This window comes from Arvicola amphibius, chromosome 10 (assembly GCF_903992535.2).
Source record: "Arvicola amphibius chromosome 10, mArvAmp1.2, whole genome shotgun sequence".
NCBI lineage: Eukaryota > Metazoa > Chordata > Mammalia > Rodentia > Cricetidae > Arvicola > Arvicola amphibius.
The window spans coordinates 96,235,387-96,256,615 of record NC_052056.1 but is presented as its reverse complement, the minus strand read 5'-3'; the positions used below and the strand labels follow the sequence as shown (position 1 = coordinate 96,256,615).

At 42.3% G+C, this 21,229-nt stretch overlaps 1 protein-coding gene across 1 annotated transcript in view; it reads right to left on the bottom strand.

Annotated features, from left to right (window-relative positions):
- Window positions 1-21,229, bottom strand: part of LOC119825395 (NXPE family member 3-like) — a 54,721-nt gene that overhangs the window by 1,562 nt on the left and 31,930 nt on the right. Inside the window, exons 2-4 of the mRNA XM_038346240.1 lie at window positions 15,264-16,006; window positions 14,296-14,378; window positions 2,585-2,797 (exon numbers count right to left, since the gene is read on the bottom strand). Of these exons, the coding sequence (XP_038202168.1) occupies window positions 2,585-2,797; window positions 14,296-14,378; window positions 15,264-15,991 (1,024 nt within the window). The 5' untranslated portion in view covers window positions 15,992-16,006. The remainder of the gene's footprint in view (window positions 1-2,584; window positions 2,798-14,295; window positions 14,379-15,263; window positions 16,007-21,229) is intronic.

Below are 21,229 nucleotides of genomic sequence, written 5' to 3'. Positions count from 1 at the left end.
TGGTTGTGAGCTGCCATGTGGGTGCTGGGAATTGAACCTGAGTCCTCTGGAAGAGCAGTCAGTGCCCTCAACCATGGGGCTACCTCTCTAGGCCCTGTATATGACCATTTTTAATCATCCTTGTACTCACGATCATGCTACTTCTTCCTTCTTTTCTCCTGAGGGCGGTGGAGTGGGAAGTGGGGGTGGTGGAACCCAGAGCCTCTCAGGTGCACTCCCCTAGCCCTTACTGGTTCATCAGAGGCTAGTACTCAACACTTGGGTGTGGCTGGGGCATGGTAGAGCTCTGGCCTGAAATCTCCCAACAGGCACTGGAGGAGGGGTGACAAGTGGTAGAGTATCTGCCTGTAATCCCCTAGTGACATGCTGGGGTATTGCTCAGTTCTAGAGACTTGCTATGCAAGTATGAAGACCTAAGCATGATCCCCAGGTCCCATATTTTAAAAGAATCAGACACGGTGTCTTGCGGTTGTAACTCTAGAGCTGACGAGGTATAGATAGGATTCTTGGGCTTGATGGACAGTCAGCCTCGCCATTTAGAAAGTTCTAGGCTAAAGAGAGAACTTGTCTCAAAAAATATTCTGTTATAAAGTATATGTGTGTGTGTGTGTGTGTGTGTGTGAGTGAATGAGCACACTAGATTTAAGACAAAATCTTATGTAGCTCGTGATAGTCTTTAACCTTTTTTTAAAATATTTATTTACTTAGTATGTATACAATATTCTCTCTGCGTGTATGCCTGAAGGCCAGAAGAGGGCGCCAGATCTCATTACAGATGGCTGTGAGCCACCATGTGGTTGCTGGGAATTGAACTCAGGACCTTTGGAAGAGCAGGCAATGCTCTTAACCTCTGAGCCATCTCTCCAGCCCCCGTCTTTAACCTTTTTTGTAGCTGAGAATGACCTTGACTTCGTAAATCCCTGACTTTATCTCCAGAGTTCTAGACTATACATTTGCACTGCCACACTCAGTTTGAAGAAGTATTTCTAGCTCTGCTTATAGATAGGGACACTGAGACCCTAGCATCTTCAGTACTTTACCATGAGCCAATGACGGCAAGGACTGTGGCTCAGTGCATAGAATGCTTGCTTAGTGAGGCTAGGGCTAGTGAGATGACTCATTAAGTAAAGGTGCCCTCTGTGTAAGCCTGACCACCTGAGCTCCATCCCTGGGAGGAAAGACGCGACTTCTGGAAGCTATTCTCTGACATCTACACATGTTCCATGACATGAGCACAACCTTGCACACACTTACTACAGACACATACAATAGTAATAATAAAATAAAATATAGCAGGCTGTATCTAAGAATGACAGCAGAAATTGTTTCACACACAAACACGTGGATATTACACAAATGGGCAATTCATATATACATGTGAACACACACACACATGAGCATATACACACATATTCACATGCACACACATGTATACACAAGAAGCTGACTGATGATGTTAGGTAGAAACTCAAGATGACTCCTTTTGGATGGTCAGCCATTGCATTGTTGAAAGGTTTGTTGCACTGTTCTTTAGCTATTTTCCTGGTCTCTGGCTAACTAAAAAGGAAGGCAACTCCCTGGTAATAATGTCATTCTTGCAGGCTGGGATATAGTTTGGCTAGTAGCGAGCTTGCCTAGCATGCAATCCCCAAGTTATATCTGAAATATTCCAAGCTGGGTGTATGTAGCATATGCCTGGAATTTCAACACATGAGAGGTGGAGACAGGAGGATCAGAACTACAAGGTCATCTGAAGCGTAATCCTAATTAGTCTTAATAATAAAAACCTGGAGTCAAATATCAGCGATAAAGCTGAACGATCAGAGAAGTCAAGGAACAACCACAGTCACCTCTAACGTCTCTAAATTCTCAGACAGAAAAAGGGCTGAGATCCTGTCTACCACTAGCCTTACCACTTCCTCTCCCCGCTCAGCCATATCACTTCCTGTCTCCTGCCTGTACAGATCTCCACACCTCTATTGTTAACTAGTGGCTAGCTCCAGCCTCTGATCTTCAGGCAAGTTTTATTCATCAGAACACGAACAAAATATCACAACAGTTATCCTTGGCTACATATGGAATTCCGGGACAGCCTGGGATATATGAGACTGCCTTCACACACACACACACACACACACACACACACACACACACAGAGAGAGAGAGAGAGAGAGAGAGAGAGAGAGAGAGAGAGAGAGAGAGAGAGAGAGAGAGAGAGAGAGAGAGAGAGAGAGAGAGAGAGAGAGAGAGAGAGAGAGAGAGAGAGAGAGAGAGAGAGAGTTTTTATAACAAACTCCTAGCTGGGCTTGGTGGTGTATGCCTTTAATTCTAGCACTCAGGATGCTCACGTAGGTGGATTTTCTGAGTTTGTGCCGGGTCAATGATGAGTACTTAGTAAGACCCTGCTGTCTCATAGAACAAAGCAAAACATCCCACTCCTTCACTCACTCACCTGTCTTTTGGGAAAGTCCAGCATCCTGCCCTACCTTTCTACTAAGCATGGGACTCTCCTTTAATGTAAGTGTTGCCTGACTTTCCCATCATGAGTCCTCACAGGCCCTCCTCTGCCCCCATGGTCACTCACAGGGCACTGTGTCTCGCAGATACTCCCACCACTGCCGAAGGGTGGAATCCCCCATCATGTAGACAATGCGGCCAGCCAGGCAGTTCAGGATGCTGTCTATAGTGGGGAAAGAGCGGCTAGAACAGAACGTTGAGTGCCATCTGTCTTGGTAGTAGAAGCCAGAGGGTTTTGGAGACAGGTGGCCAGGGCGGCATGGGGGCCGAGGGGGCAAGGCTATAGGAGAGAGAAAAGCAGATTACAAAACAAACAGAGCATGAACATCTTACAAAATATCAGGCATTCTTTACAATTTTTTTTGTAAATTAATTTTCATTTACACGTGTTTGTGTGTGGGTATATACATGCCACAGCACACATGTAGCAGTCAGGGGGCAGCTTTTGGAAATCAGTTCTTTTCTTTCCCTGTACATGTCCCAGGGTTTGAACTCAGGTCATCAGCCTTGACTACAAGACCAGAGAAAGCAAAGATACTTTGCGCACTGAGCCATTTCAGTGATCTAGTCAGGCATTCTTCTGCATATTTTATGTGTAGCTTATCAGAGCACTCTTACAGAGCCTGTGAAGTTCTATTATGGTATGTGTATGTGTGTGTGTGTGTCTGCTCAAGAGCACACATGAATGTTTCAAATGAGTGTAGCTCATGATTGCCTTAAACTTCCTAAGTACCAGAGAACGGCCTTGACTTCCTAAACCTCCTGCCTTGACCTCTAGAGTGCTGGGACTACAGGTGTGCCTCCACACTCAGGATGTAGTACCATTTATGTCTTCACTTACAGATGAGGATGCTGAGATCCTAGAATGTTAAGTGATTTGCTGTGATTAAGAACAAGGATGACGGAGGCAGGAACCAGAGACCTCTACAGGTCCGGGCATGAGTCTGTGACCCCCCAAGGGAGTAGATTGGAGTCAGAGTCCTTTGCAGGACCAAGCCCAAGTCGGGACCTTGGCAGGAGCACACCCAAACCAGGGACATTTAAGGAAACAGGACTGAGTCAGCAACCTAGGCCTGAGCAGGACTCCAGCAAACTCCACAGGACCAGGTACAAGGGAGCAACCACTGAAAGAGTAGGCCAGAACCAGAAACCTCTGCAGGTCTGGGTGTGAGTCTGGGACCTCTGAGGGAATAGGCCTGAGCCAGGACCTCTGCAGATCCAGGCATGAGTCTGGGACCTCCGAGGGAGTAGACCGCAGCCAGAGACCTTTGAGGGACCAAGCCCAAGCCAGGGGCCTCGACAGGAGTGGACCCAGACCAGGGACACTTAAGGAAACAGGACTGAGCCAGAGACCTAGGCTGGACCAGGCCTGAGATAGAGAACTCTACAGTAGCAGGTACAAGGGAGCAACCACTGAGGGAGTAGGCTTGAGCCAGGACCTCTGCTGGTCCCTGTGAGAATTCAGAACGGCTGAGGAAGGAAGAGGTGCTGAGCCAGGACCTCTCCTAGAGCAGGCCTAAGGCAGCAACCTCAGCAGAAAAAGCCCCAAGCAAGCTATATCTGTGGGGGCATGCCCAGATGACCCCTGCTATTGCAGAGCAAACCCTGGGAGTGCCAAGCGACCTCTAGTAACACAGCTTGACCAATGGGTAACTGGAGCTGTGGCCCTGACTGCACCACAAGGAGCAACCATCTGAGCCTTAGATCCAACTGGCACCTGGAAGATTGATCAGCGGAGTCACAAACAGCCTCAATTATACCAATCAGAGAGCAAGATGGGTAGACAAGGTAAGAACACATACAATACCACAAAGAGAAACACTACACCAGTAAATACTAGTGACCCTACAATAGCAGGACTTGAACAACCAAGTATAGATAAAACAAAAGAAAATGACCTAAAAAGTAACTTTAGAAGAATGTTTGAGGCCCTTAAAGAGGAATTGAAATATTCCCTCAAAGAAATGAAGGAAAAGACAAACACAAAATTGAAACACATCAACAAATCCCTTAAAGGAAACCATGAAAAAGAAATCAAACATATGAAAAAAACTATTCAAGACTTGAAAACTGAAACAGAGACAATAAAAAACCACAAGCTGAGGGAAATATAGAAACAAATCATTAGAAAACAATCAGGAACCACAAATACAAGCATAAACAGAAGAATACAGGAGATGGAAGACAGAATCTCAAGCACTAAAGACACAATAGATTAAATAGACTCATCAGTCAAAGAAAACATTAAATCTAACAAAACTTAACACAAAATATCCAGGAAATCTCAAACACCATGAAAAGACCAAATGTAAGAATAATAGGTAAAGACAAAGGAGAAGAAGTTCAACTCAAATGCACAGAAAATATGTTTAACAAAATCATAGAAGAAAACTTTCCTAACCTAAAGAAAGATGTGTCTATGAAATACAAGAAGCTTACAGGACACCAAATAGACTGGATCAAAAAAAAAGTCACCTCGCCACATAATAATCAAAACACTAAACATACAGAATACAGAAAAAATATTAAGAGCTGCAAAGGAAAAAGACCAAATAACTTATAAAAACAGACCTATCAGAATTACATCTGACTTCTCAATGAGAACAATGAAAGCCAAAAGGTCCTGGTCAAGCGTTATGAAAACATTAAGAGACCACGAATGCCAGCCCAGACTATTATACCAAGCAAAACTTTCAATTACCATAGAAGGACAAAACAAGATATTCCATGACAGAAACAGATACAACCAATATCTAGCCACAAACCCAGCCCTACACAAAGTACCAGAAGGAAAACTCCAATTCAAGGAAGTTGGCTACATCAACAAAACCATAGACAATTGATGATCTCACAGCAGCAAACCCCAAAGTAACATCACCAGCAACGAAACTATAATAACAAGAGATAATAATCATTTGTCATTAATATCCATTAATATAAATGAACTCAACTCATCTATAAAAAGACATAGACTAACGGATTGGATACAAAAACTGAATCTATCCTTCTGCTGCATACAAGAAACACACCTCAACCTCAAAGACAGACATCGCCTCAGAGTAAAGGGTTGGAAAAAAATTTTCCAATTAAATGGACCTAAGAAGCAAGCTGGTGTAGCTATCCTAATATCTAACAAAATACACTTCAAATTGAAATCAGTCAAAAGAGACAAAGTAGGACATTTCATATTAGTCACAGGAAAAATTCATCAAGAGGAAATCTCAATATTGAACATCTATGTCCCAAATACAAGGGCACCCTCATATGTAAAAGAAACACCTCTAAGGCTTAAATCACACATTAAAACACACACACTAATAGTGGGAGACCTCAACACTCCCCTCTCACCACTGGACAGGTCAATCAGACAAATAATTCACAGAAAAATAAGGGAACTAACAGATGTTATGACTCAAATGAACTTAACAGACATCTATAGAACATTCAATCTAAACATAAAAGAATATTCCTTCTTCTCAGCACCTCATGGAACATCCTCAAAAACTGGCCACATACTAGGTAACAAAAAAACCTCAACAGATGCAAAAAAATTGGAATAACCCCATGTATCTTACCAGATCAACATGGCTTAAAATTAGGATTCAACAGCAATACTAATTCCAGAAAGCCCACAAACACATGGAAATTAAACAATGTTTACCTGAATCATCAATGGGTCAAGGAAGAAATAAAGGGTGAAATTAAAAACTTTCTAAAATGCAATGAAAATGACCATACAACATATCCAAAATTAAAAGACACAATGAAAGCAGTGTTAAGAGGAAAGTTCATAACACTAAATGCCTACATAAAGAAATTTTTAAAAATCCCACACTAGTGAATTAACATAACATTTCAAAACTTTAGAACAAAAAGAGGCAAACTCAACCAGGAGAACTAGACAGTAGGAAATAATCAAATTGAGAGCTGAAATCAACAAAATAGAAACAAAGAAAACAATACAAAGACTCAATGAGACAAAGAGTTGGTTCCTTGAGAAAATCAACAAAATAGACAAACCTTTATCCAAACAACACAAGACAGAGAGACAATATCCAAATTATCAAAATCAGAAATGAAAAGGGGGCCATAACAACAGACATGGAGGAAATCCAGAGAATCATTAGATCATATTTCAAAAACCTGTATTGCACAAAATTGGAAAACTTAAAGGAAATGGACAACTTTCTGGATAAATATCACTAAAATTAAATTAATATTAGATAAGCAAATTAAATAGACCCCTAACTGCTAAAGAATAGAAATAGTCGTCAAAAGTCTCGCAAAAAAAAAAAAAAAACCAAAAAACAAAAACCCCAGGACCAAATGGTTTCAGCACAGAATTCTACAAGATTTTCAAAGTAGAACTAGTAACAATATTCCTCAAATTGTTTCACATAATAGAAACAGAAGGAACATTGCCAAATTCTTTTTATGAGGCTACAATTACCCTGATAACCAAACCACATAAAGACATTACTAAGAAAGAGAATTACAGACCAATATCACTCATAAACATTGATGCAAAAATACGAAATAAAATACTGGCAAACTGAATCCAAAAACACATCATCCACCATGATCAAGTCAGCTTCATCCCAAAGATGCAGATGAAAATCTGTCAATGTAATCTACCACATACCAAACTGAAAAATAAAAACCACATGATCATCTCATTAGATGCTGAAAAAGCTTTCGACAAAATATAACATTCCTTTATGCTAAAGGTCTTGGAGAGAGCAGGGATACAAGGAATACCCAAATATAATAAAAGTAATATACAGCAAACAAACATGTAACATCAAATTAAATGGAGAGAAACTCACACCAATCATACTGAAATCAGGAACAAGACAAGGTTGTCCACTCTCTCCTTATCTATTCAATATAGTTCTTGAAGTTCTAGCTAGAGCAACAAGATACCAGAAGGAGATCAAGGGGATACAAATCGGAAGAGAAGAAGTCAAACTCTCACTATTTGCTGGTGATATGATAGTTTACATAAGCAACCCCAAAAATTCTACCAAGCAACTGCTACAACTCATAAACACCTTCAGTAATGTAGCAGGATACAAGATTAACTCAAAAAAATCAGTAGCCCTCCTTTATACAGATGATAAATGGACTGAGAAAGAAATCAGAGAAACATCACACTTCACAATAGCCACAAATAGCATAAAGTATCTTGGAGTAATTCTAACCAAACAAGTGGAAGACTTGTATGACAAGAATGTTAAATCTTTGAAGAAAGAAAGTGAAGAAGACACCAGAAAGTGAAAAGATCACCCATGTTCTTGGGTAGGTAGAATTAACATAGTAAAAATGGCAATCTTACCAAAAGTAATCTACAGATTCAATGTAATGCTCATCATAATCCCAGCAAAATCCTTATCAGACTTCAAAAGAATGGTACTCAACTTCATATGAAAAAGCAAAAAAACCCAGGATAGCCAAAACAATACTGTACAATAGGGGAACTTCTGGAGGCATCACAATCCCTGACTTCAAACTCTACAAAGAGCTACAGTTCTGAAAACAGCCTGGTACTGGCATAAAAACAGACAGGAGGACCAATGGAACCTAATCAAAGACCCAGATATCAATCCACACACCTATGAACACCTGATTTTTGGTAAAGAAGCAAAAAATATCAAAAGGAAAAAAGAAAGCATATTTAACAAATGGTTCTGGCATAACTGGATATTAACATGCAAAAGAATGAAAGTAGATCCATATACATCACTATGCACAAAACTCAAGTCCAAATGGATCAAAGACCTCAACATAAAGCTAGCCACACTGAACTTCACAGAAGAGAAAGTGGGAAGTGCACTTGAACACATTGGCACAGGAGACCTCTTCCTAAATATAACCCCAGCAGCACAGACACTGAGAGAAACAATTAATAAATGGGACCTCCTAAAACTGAAAAGCTTCTATAAAGCAAAGGACATGGTCAACAAGACAAAATGGCAGCCTACAGAATGGGAAAGGATCTTCACCAACCCTGCATCAGACAGAGGACTGATGTCTAAAATATACAAAGAACTCAAGAAATTGGTCATAAAAAGAACAAATAATCAATAAAAAAATGGAGTACAGACCTCAACAGAAAACTCTCAACAGAAAAATCTAAAATGTCTAAATGACACTTAAGGAAATGTTCAACATCATTAGTCATCAGAGAAATGCAAATCAAAACAACTCTGAGATTCCATCTTACACCTGTAAGAATGCCCAAGATGAAAAACACAGATGACAACTTATGCTGGAGAGGTTGTGGGGAAAAGGGAACACTTCTGCATTGCTGGTAGGAGTGCAAGCTGGTACAACCCTTTTGGATGTCAGTGTGGCAATTTCTCAGAAAATTAGGAAACAACCTTCTTCAAGACCCAGTAATACCACTTTTGGGTATTTATCCAAAAGATGCTCAATCGTGCCACAAGGACATGTGCTCAACTATGTTCATAGCAGCATTGTTTGTGATAGCCAGAAATGCTCCACGACAGAAGAATGGATAATAAAGATGTGGTACATTTACATAATGGAGTACTACACAGCAGAAAAAAAACCATCTTGAATTTTTCAGGTAAATGCATGGAGCTATAAACATTATTTTGAGTGAGGTAACCCAGACCCAGAATGACAAATATCATATGTAATTACTCATAAGTGGTTTTTAGACGTAAAGCAAAGAAAACCAGCCTACAAATCACAATCCCAGTGAACCTAGACAACAAAGAGGACCCTAAGAGAGACTTACACATATCTAATCGACATGGGAAGTAGAAAAAGAGAAGATTTCCTGAGTAAATTGGGAGCAGGGGGACCAGGGAAGAGGGTTGGAGGGAAGGGGAGAGGAAGGTGGGAAGCAGCGAAAAATATGTGTCTCAATAAAATCAATTTTAAAAAAAGGACCAAGGATGATGGGCCATGTCTTTGGGAAGCAGAGTCAGATGTCTATGAAGTTAAGGCCAGTCTGGTCTACATAGCAAGTTGCAGACCAGCCAAGGCTATGTAGTTAGACCCTGTCTCAAAACAAACAGACAGACAAGCAAGCAAAAGAAGAACACAGATGGCTGGAGATGCATCCAAGTTTGTAGAATGCTTACCTAGTATGTTTGATGTTCTGGGTTCAAATCTCATCACTGAATAAAGAATTTCTGTCAGCTTCTGTCCTGTAACTCAGGAGGTGGAGGGAAAAGGATCAGAAATTTGAGGTGGCGTCTACAAGGCATTGTTGTGGAACTTCAGTTCAATTCCCCAGGGCCCACGCGAATGTGGGAAGTGAGAACTGCCTCCACAGAGTTTCCCTCTGACCTCACACACACTCATCACGGCGCATGTGCACTCATATCCACATACGTAATAATCATGATAATCATACAGATAGACACATATACATAATATACACATACATAGATAAGTAATTTTTAAAAGCCATCAAGATGTCTTCATCTCCAAACTTGACCTGAGTTTGATCCTGGAACCCACATGGTTGAAGGAGAAAATCCAGTTCTACAAGTTGCTCTCAGACCTCCACACCTTTGCTGTGTCATGCATGATTACACACATGCACGCACACACACACAATGTAAATTTTTTTAAGTTTTATTTATGTATACAGCATTCTATCTGCATATATCCCTGCACACCAGAAGAGGGCACCAGATCTCATTACAGATGGTTGTGAGCCACCATGTGGTTGCTGGGAATTGAACTCAGGACCTCTAGAAGAACAGTCAGTGCTCTTAGCCTCTGAGCCATCCCTCCAGCCCCTGTAAAAAAATTTTTTTTTTCAATTAAAAATGTTCTAGCTTCATCCTTGGCTACATAATAGGTTCAAGGCCAACCTGTGTTACTCAAGCCTGTTTCAAAAGAAAACAGCAAAGTATGCTGGCACGTGCCTTTAATACCAGCACTCAAAAGGCAGTAGAGGGTGGATGCCTGTGAGTTCAAGGCCAGCCTTCTACACACACCACGTTCCAGGCCAGCTAGGGCTTCATCGTGAGACCCTATCTAAAATGACAAAATAACAAAAAGCTCAGTTGAATAATACAAAGATCCACTCAAAACTAACAATTGGAAACAGTGTGAAGAAGAGATGATAATGACCCCCACGCAGACCAAGGGTGTGTAACAATTCATGCCTGCATTCAGTGCTTAGCTCCTGCGGTCTCCACTACACACCAAGAAAGGTTGAAGGGGAGCCAAAATGATAGAGTCAAGGCACAGGGCGAGCACTGAAAAGATCTACATGACTGTCTGTTCAGCCTGCTCTTCCAAAGATAAAACCTGAATCCCAGGAGGTCCCTTCAAAGGAGAGAGAAGGTACCCAAAGAGAGAGGGGAAAAGCTGATGCTGGCAAGGATGAGCAGAACATGGAGGTGCCAGGGCTTGGGAATGCAGCTCAGCTGGTAGGTGCTTGATTGCCTAGTGTTCACAAAGCACGGGGTTTGATTCTAAGTTTGAATTCAATATTAGGTGATGCTCTGGAATAATCCTTCTGTACACTGTGAAGATATGCTGCTCTCATTGTTAATAAAATGTTGATTGGCCTATGCTGAGGCAGACTTTTCAGGGCAGAGAGAATGCTGGGGAGAAGAAGGGCAGGGTCCAAGGAGACGCCATGGGATGCAGAGCGAACAGGATAGGAAGTAGGTACGTGAGGTAAACACATCCTCGGGGCGGCACATATATTAATAGAAATGGGTTAAGCTAGCTAATGATAAACTGAGCTATCGACTGAGAATTTATAATTAATAATAAGTCTCTGTGTGGTTAATTGGGGAGCAGCTGGCAGGACAGAGCTGATCGGTGGTCTAGAGGGGAAACTCTGCCTACAAGGTGAGGTCAGACTTGAACTCCCGATCCTCCTTATTTCCAGAGCGCCAAAATAGTGGGTATGCACCACACTGTCCCATAGAAGCTGGATTTACTGTTAGTGTTTGAAGAGTCTAAGAATAAGAATATAGAAATGTAGAATCCAGAAATAAGAATGTCGAAATAGAGAAATATAAAGTTGTCAGCTTAGGAGAATGAGAGCAGGCGGTCAGCAGCTGTCTCAGCAGTTTAAGGATTAACTTTTAACAGTGGTTACTCCGCTTTACAACCCATAGTTCTATTTGCGAGGCTGAAGTGGCCCTCTGCAAACTTAGGGTCGCTCTGCAAACTGAGTGTCAGCTTCTAGATAACCCCCCGCCACTCATGACCTGAAATTGATGTGAGCTGAGTTAACTCTTAAATGATGGGATGTATGTGACTTTTGACTTTTTGGTTTTATATTGTCCCATACCCTTCCCTGCTATGCGAAACTGGCAGTCAGTGGAGGTGCAGAGCCTTGGTAAACACTATCAAGGAATGACCGGGGAAACGATGGGCTAAATACAAACACTAGTTTAACTGAAAAACTCTGTTAATGGAAATTACAAAGAAAGGAAATTTGTATCTGAGTTTTACCTTGAGATTGTGAAAGTTCTTTTGTTATTACCCAATGCTTGCTATAAAAGGAGGACTTCAAAAACCAGCCTTTGCCACAGCCTTACAACTCCATCTTTGACTGTGGTGTCAGCTAGCTGATAAACTTTTTATGCCTCATGGAGATTTGTTTTTAATTTAAAAAAAATTTTTCTGGAATAAAGTTTGCTTCTGGTTTATTAGATGTTGGTTGTCTGTCTGTCCCCATCTTTGTGTGACCCCCATGGACACAACAGTGTTCTTTTTTAAAAAAAATTTATGTGACTGTGTGTATGCCATCTGTGTGTGCCAGCTGGAGCCAGAAAGGGGGATTGAATTCCCACAGGCTGAAGTCACAGGCAGTTGTGAGTCGGCCAACAGGAAGCCGGGCAAACACTCAGGTCTTTTGGAAGAGTAACAAGAGTTCCTAACCTTGGAGCCCTCTCTCCAGCCTCTTGCTGTTGCATGCATCAGTCCTAACATCCTTAAGCTTTGCTTTAAAGTTTGGCTTCAAGGAGGTGAAGGATATGTTTCTATCGCGAATTGTGGAGATAGCTTCATGAGTTTGTACTTGTAAATCCAGGATGTTGTATATATTATATATGTACAGCTGTTTGTATGTTTATTATAACATCAATAAAATATGTTTTTCTTTATTATCAGTGCTAGGGATAGCATCCTGTGCCTTGCCCAAGCTAGGCAAGTACTCCACCATTAAGTGTTATCTGCAGCTTGTTGAGTGGTTTTATAAAAAGTTCCATGATAGATGGGGTAGGATTTGAACCTAGGAAGTATGCTGTTACAGCCCTAGTACTAACCACTGTACTATACTTCCCTGGCAGGAAAAAAAATTAAAACTACAATAAAACCCATCTAAGGGCTGCAAAGCTGGTTCAGTGGGTGATGTACAAGCATGTGCAAGGGTGAAGACCTATGTTTGACTCCTAGAACACGTGTAAACACTGTGTGTGGTGTGCCTGGAACCCAAGCACCTGGGAAGGTGGAGACAGCAGATCCCAGGGGCCTACTGACCAGCCAGTCTAGCTGAAACAGCAAGCTCAGTAAGATTCTTTTTGTCGAAAAATAAAGAGGATCTTTATTTATGTGGCCTTTTGTTTACTTTCCTAGAAGATTGACCTGTTACCTGGGTTCTTCTCCCTACACCCAGAACCCTTCCTCTAGCCTGGCACTGATGGCTGACAACCAGTACCTTCCCTGGCCCATTTCAGGCTTAGAGGGTGCTGGGAGCGGGATGGATCTCTGCCTCAGCCTTCCAAGGGACTGGACACAAGCATCCCAAGGCTGCGTGGCTGGCTGCTGTGTCCTTGTGCCTGAGGCTCTAGACCCACTCCTGCCTCCTCTAGGGACACTGTATCTGGGATACTCCAGCCAAGAGCATAAAGCAACTGTGCCCATTGTTCTTTAGCGACTGAGCAGAGTTTCTACAAAAACTTCATCCAGAGAGAGAGAGAGAGACAGAGACAGAGAGACAGAGACAGAGACAGAGAGTGGGGGGGAGAAAGAGGGAGAAAGTGCTTGTTTTCACGTGGATTCTCAAGTACCACCCTGAACTCAGCTGCTGGGAGGACCCCACAAATCTTCCTTGCTTCCCCTTCAGGCTCACCTTTGGGGTGGGCATATGATGGATATAGGGGTCCATTACTTCTTTGAGGGAGGCATCAATGCCTTTAATTTCTTTCTTTCTGGGGAAGTAGCAAGAGAGAGGCTGGTCCCTCTGAAGACTGTGAGTGCATGGTGAGTAAAGGTCACTCACTTGGTCACTATGAACCACTGTCCTGAGAACCTCTACGGTCAATAATATGTGCACTGACCCTCCCTTGCTTGCTGGCTGTGGTCCGAAAAACCAGAACTAGGTCTCTCCTGCATGAGTTCTGTTCACAACCTACAGAGCCACCCTTGGGCTGGCTGAACTCATTTTTCCTTCTCTAATCATTATCAGTTAACAATTCACTGCCAATTGAAACCACTTTCCCTGCACAAGAACCGTAATACAACCTAAAGTAAAATAAAATATGAGAGAGAACAATTGGGGAGAACATTCTGACCTCTGCCTGGTCTCATGTACTTCTTCACAGGAGAGTGAACCCACACCCATACAGCGCGCGCGCGCGCGCACACACACACACACACACACACACACACACGATTTCAGGAATACACACATATACCATACACATATTCACATACTGACATATTTCACACACACACATACACCACACACACACACCAAATCAAAAAGCTCACAACCCATCTCAGCTGATGACCATCCTGTCCCCACCCCCATATTCCAGCCTCACTCACCCATATCCCTCATGTTCCCAATGGCTGATGGTGTCACCAGGATGGGAGATATGCCTGAAGGGAGTAGCTGGTCAGTCACACTCCTGAAGAAACACTGAGTATGAACTTTGAGGGAGGTTGGCCAGGTGAAAATTTTATTTGCAAAGAACATACCATGAATGACTGATTATCTCTCCTCTGCCTAATCCCAGGGCACAACACTAAAGGGGGCACTGATGGGGTGACTGTAATAGGAGGAACACACACGCAAGAGAACAATCTTTTCAGTTCACTAACAATCAAGGGTCTTACAGTTCTCCTTAATAACAAACAGAATTTCACAGCAAATGAGAAACTACAGTTTCCTTGGGCGCTAGAGTCTAGGAAGAACAATTCATTTTGTTACTGTCATTACACAAACAGGCAGTAGGGACTATAACAATACCCCTTACCCCAACCCGCCCCGCTTGCCTTTTTGACACAGGCTGTAACGCCCTTGAGTCCCAGGCTGGACTTGTTTGTATTCACTATGCAGCCAAGGATGGCCTTGAACTAGTTTTGTTTAGTTTTTTAGTTTTTCAAGACAAGGTTTCTCTGTGTAGCCCTGGCTGTCCTGGAACTCACCCTGTAGACCAGGCTGGCCTCAAACTCACAAACATCTACCCGCCTCTGCCTCCTGAATGCTGGAGTTAAAGGTGTGCGCCACCACTGTCCGGTGTTCTTGAACTCTTGACTTTTCTGCCTCCATTATCATGTCACCCTCGACCACACTAAGAGTACAAGACGACTCTGAGCTGCAGGAATCTCTTAACAGTGACAACAGTGAGATGTGTCCCCGAGCAAAGGGGCTTGGCTGCCAAACCTGACAAGCTGGGTTTGGTACCCGGTCCCACATGGTGGAAGGGCAGAACTGACTTCCTCAGGTTGTCTTCTGACCTCCACATAGCTATGGTTAGGCCTGGGACACATTCAGTATCTAGACGTCTTACCCAGCCATCAGTTCTTCATCATGCCGTGTGGTCACCTTCAGGTAACTTCCACTGGAGTGACCGACTAAAGCATCGCAGGGCAGAGTAGAGGGTTGAGCACAGAACCAGAGCTCCCCAGAGACCACATCCCTGTACTGGCAGGTGGGCCCTTGGGCTCCAGTTGACTGGGGGTCCACGTTGCAGATCACAGCCTCCTGAGCACCATCCCGGCCTCGAAAATACCCCCTAAAGTCAACGGTGGCCCGTTTTCCTTTCCAGACCCTCTGTAGGACCCCGACTGCCTCACTGGAGTGGATCAGCCTCACTTGCACCTGGGCCGGTCCAGCCCAGAGCAGGGGGAAGGACAAGAGGTATGTGCCATTCTCCAGATCCTTCACCTCCCCTGGGACTCCTGCTTTCAATTCCTGCCCCAACAGCTGTGCCCGAAACAGATCTCCACCATGAGTCTTGGGCCTACCCTGGTGGTCCCTAGCCACAAGAATGACCTCTAGATTACTCCCCAGAGAATAGGTGGCCTGAGCAGGACCCTTCAAGCAGTAGGTGGAGGTTTGGGGACTGGTAGAAGCCATAAAGTCATCCTCGTCACCACCAGTTGGAGGCCAGTACAGAAGGCTGGTCAGGTTGGTAAGTTCTTGAGGGAGAGAGTCCCAGGTGTTGGGCTCAGAGGCATGTTTAGTGGCATGATGGGGTGGTGGGATCCAATGGTTCATGGGCTCAGGCCAAGACATTATGAGATAAAACACCTGTGGGAAAAGAAAGAGGGATATGCCAGTGTGTTGTGTGTGCCATATTTTCTTCCTGGTATAGGCCCATATTTCTATGGTGTGGTAGCCAGGCTCTGGAGCCATAGGCCCCACCTGAGGTGGTCACGTAGCCCTGCAGACAGGCTGTCACTGCCTAACAAAGGGTCAGGATGTTGTTGCTCCTTTCTTTGTAATTTGGAGGATGCCTTATAGAGATGCTGATTCAAGCCTACGTGACAGCTAGCATACACAGCAGACAGGTAGATGCAGACGTGACAAAACGCCATTCACCTGGTTACCTAGGAGACAGGTCTGGTGTATCCCCCCCCCCCCCACTCAGTTTATGTGTTGGTATAAAAGCTGTTTGAAAAATAAACGCGGAGAGATCATCAGGAGAGAAGAACCCTGAGATGCCCTTCCGTGATGACCATGTAAGCCGTGTCTAGTTATTCCTTGCGCCTCCGTACCAGTCCAGTTAGGGAAAATAGTTATCTATGTTGGGGCCCACGGGCTCTAACATAATGGTGCCGGCAACGTGGGGCTGACCACTGAACCCCGAGACGAATGTCGGAGGAAGAACAAGAAGTATGAAAAAGAGCCTGGTGCTGACCGCTGAACTCCATGAAAAGCCAGAGAAGGGACAAGACGAGAGAGACCGTGAATGCTGATCGCTGAACCCCCGAGGGAAACTGGACAAAGGACGAAGGAGATCGTGAGGCTGATCCAAGCATCCCAAAAAGCAAGAAAGAAGTGACCAGACGTGAGGAACCGTGAGAAAAAAATTGGTGGATGTGTGAGTAATGTGTGCTTAGATAACAAAACGGGACAGTAATATCGGGAATAAAACTTGTAATTATAGAAATATGGGACAAGGAGAAAGCAATCAAATGGCTATGCAGTTGATTGAAGATATTTTAAAAGACAGAGGAGAGAGAGAGTACAGCAGCATCAGATACAGATACAGAAACAATGGCAGAGTTATTGAGAATCTGTAAGTGTGATAGATACAGAATTGCAACTTTTATTGCTTGCTAAATGAGAAGGAAGGACGAAGGGAAAATGACTTTTAGCCCAAGAATCACTAAATTACCGCTGAGATTGAGGCTCCACGTGCGCACAGTAGCCAGCTAATCCAACCCACCTACGGGCAAAAGGCAAGCAGGAACAAGAGTAAGTTTAGAGAGTAAATTTAACCTCACACAGTCTGTAGAACAAAGGAGAGGATTCAGAAATTCTCCTAATTTTATGATTTACAAGTTAAAATAAAAAAGATAGTTAAAAATCCACCCGCCAGAGCTAGGGAAGGCAATCTGACAGGCAAAGTGAGCCTGTGTCTTACTCCCTGCCAAGAGGCACAGCTTCAACTAGAAGAAAAAAAGGCAGGTTTAAATTAAGGTAGTCTCTGAGATACGCATGTTAAAATGCTTCTTTTCCATTTCACAATTTTGCTTTTTTGTCAAAAGTCTACTGTTTGTAGGCAGGTGAATTCGTATCCAAGGTAGATTGATTTCAGTACTGTGGCTCTGTGGTGAGGTTTAAAGTCAGAGATTGTAATGCATTCAGAAGTTCCTTGATTGTACAGGATTTTAAGATTGTTTAGGCTATCCTGAGTTTTGTCTTTTCTCATAAGGTTGAGGATTGTTTTTTCAAAATCTGTGAAGAATTTTGTTATAAGTTTAATGGGCATTTCCATTAAATCTGTAGATTGCTTTCAGTAAGATTGTCAATTTTGCTATGTTGGTGCTATCTTTACAAGAGAATAGGAGATCTTTCCATTTTCTATTGGCTTAAATTTCTTCAAAGATTTTAAGCTCTTGATATACAGGTTTTTCAGTTTGTGTAATCAGAGTTACTCAAAGATATTTCATGGTATTTGTGGCTATCTCATTTATCATGTGTATAGACGAGACACATTTGGGCTGTTTTCAGATTCTGTGTATGATAAAGTAATTCTGCTGTGAACATGGTTGAGCACGTGCCCTTGTGGCATGGTTGAGCATCTTTTGTATATAGGCCCAAAAGAGGTATAGCTGAGTTTTAAAACAGTTTGTTACCTAATTTTCTGAGATTTCGCCATACTGGGATCCAGGGCGGCTGTGCCAGTTTGCACTTCCAGCAGTGGGAGAGTTTCCTTTTACCCCACATTCTCTCAAACATGAGTTGTGAGCAGTGTTTTTGATCTTGGTCATGTTGCAGAGATAAGATGGAGTCTCAGAGTTGTTTTGATTTACATTTCTCCAATGGTTAAGGATGTTATGTTTGAGCAATTTTGAGTGTCTTTCAGTCACTTTAAGTTCATCTATTGAGAGTTTTCAGTTTAGGTCTGTTACATATATTCTTTTTTTTTGTTTTGTTTTGTTTTTGTTTTGTTTTTTTTAAAAAAAATACTTTAATGATTTATTTAACTTTATTTCATGTGCATTGGTGTGAAGGTGTCAGATCTCGTGGAACTGCATTTTCAGACAGCTGTGAGCTTCCATGTGGGTGCTGGGAATTGAACCCAGGTCCTCTGGAAGAGCAGTCAATGCTCTTAACCGCTGAGTCATCTCTCCAGACCCCTGTTACATATATTCTTATTAGATTATTTGTTCTTTTGATGACTAATTCCCTGCGTTCTTTGTATGTTTTTGAAATGGATTAGTGATTAGTAAAGATATTTTCCCATTCTATAGGCTAGTATGTCCTGTTGACTATGTCCTTTGCTATACAGAAGCTTCTCAGTTCAAGAGATCTTATTGTTTCTCTCGATGTGTATGCCACTGAGGCTGTGTTAGAGTTGTACCAGTGCATTCCAGTGTTAATTCTAAATTTTGCTTCTATGAGGTTAAGTATTGTTGGTTTTATGTTGAGGTCTTAAACAGAAAAGAGAGGAGAAGACGGATCTGGTTCGTCTGATGCATTTTGGGTACAGACCATAGGTCTTCAGAGACCAGAACTCACTTTGTTTATAAATGGAAAAAGATTTTCTGGCCTCCTGGATACTGGCGCAAATATTTCAGTTATAACCACCAGCCAGTAGCCTTCTAAGTGGCCCAAAATGGAGACTATTACACAGTTACAAGGAATTGGTCAGACTAGAAATCCTGAACAGAGTAGCAGTGAACTGCATTGGAAAGATGAGTAAGGCCATGAAGGAACTTTTAAGCCATATATTATTCCTTATTTACCTGTGAACTTATGGGGCAAAGATATTATGTCCAGAATGGGAGTATATTTATATTCTCCCAGCACGGCTGTTACTAATCAGATGTTTCAACAAGGATTATTACCTAATCAAGGTCTAGGCAAGGATAATAAGGAAAAGGTTGATCCTGTCATACCAGACAGTAGACCTCCTAGAGCAGGATTAGGGTATTTTTAGGAGAGGTCACTGAAAGACCGGCACTCCATGCAGACCCGATAATATGGAAAAGTGATGAGCCTGTATGGGTGAGTCAGTGGCCTCTAACACAAGAAAAATTACAAGCTGCCCAGCAGTTACTGTAGGAACAGCTGGATAGTGGATGTATTTCACCATCTAATTCTCCATGGAACTCTCCAATTTTTGTTATTAAAAAAATCAGGAAAATGGAGATTAATTCAGGATTTAAGAGAGGTTAATGCAACCACGCAGCCAATGAATGGGAGCATTACAACCAGGGCTGCCGCCTCCAGTAGCCATACCAAAAGGCACACATAAAATTATCTTAGACTTGAAAGATTGCTTTTATACAATTCCTTTAGCACCACAAGATTGTCAAAGATATGCTTTTAGTATTCCTTCAGTTAATTTCAGAGAACCAATGAGGAGATATCAGTGGAATGTTTTGCCCTAGGGCATGTTAAATAGTGCTACTTTATGCCAGAAGTTCATAGCTCAAGCTATACAAGAAGTTAGAAATCAATTTCCACAGGTCTATGTTATTCATTACATGGATGACATTCTTCTGGCTCAGAGATGAGGATACTTTACTAGAGACATATGGATTGTTACAACAGAGCCTAAGCCATGCAGGGTTAATTATTGCTCCTGAGAAAGTACAGAGGCACCCGCCTTTTCAATATCTAGGTCACATGTTATACCCCAAAGAAATTAAGCCTCAGAAGATAGAAATTAGGAAGGATGACTTAAAAACTTTTTAATGACTTTTAAAGATTGTTAGAAAATATACAATGGCTAAGGCCTTATTTAAGGTTTCCTACAGGAGACCTCGAGCCTTTAAATGAAATACTTAAAGGAGACAGTGATCCAAATTCTAGCAGGCAGCTTTCAGAAGCTGCCAGACAGACTCTCACAGATAGAGCAGGCTATACAGGAACAGAAGGTGTGCTATATCAATTACAGCCAAACGTGGCAGGCATGTATGTTACCTACAAGACTGGCTCCTACAGCAGTCTTATGGCAGAATGGACCTGGCTGCATCTGCCTGTATCACCAGTAAAAGTATTAAATCCTTATTTTGAAGCAGTAGCATGCTTAGCACAGAAGAGCAGAATGGAATCTAGAAAATATTTTGGCAAAGAACCAGCTGTAATCAATGTTCCTTACACTAAGCAGCAAATTGAATGGTTATTTCAAAATAGTGATTCATGGGCAATTGCATTTGCTTAGTTTCGAGGTCAGATTAATAATCTTTTCCCAGCTGACCAGTTACTGCAGTACACTCAACAGCATTCATTCATTCTTCCTAAAATAGTAGCAAAGAATCCCTTAAAGGATGCTTTGTTGATTTTCACTGATGGCTCATCTAATGGAAAAGCTGCTTATGTAGTCAATGGCAAAGGACACATGGTACAGACAGAACCAACTTCAGGTCAAATAGTTGAGCTGCGGGCTGTAACTCTAATATTTAAGAATTTTGCTAATAAGGCTTTTAATCTATATACTGATAGTCATTCTATTTATGATGCATTGCAAATCTTGGAAACAGTGCCATATATAGGAACTAGCAATGAATAAGTTAAGATATTGTTTCAGCAGATTCAAGAAGCCATACAATGTAGAAAGTTACCATGTTTTGTGGGACACATCAGAGCACATTCAAGTCTTCCTGGTCTATTAGCTGAAGGTAATGCTCTAGCTGACGAACTTACAAAAATAATTGCTATATCTCAGGTTGAACTTGTGATGTGGGAGGGTCTCCTGTTTGAGTTGATTTCATTGGTTAATAAAGAAACTGCCTGGCTCATTTGATTGGCCAGCCCTTAGGTGGGCGGAGTAGACAGAACAGAATGCTGGGAAGG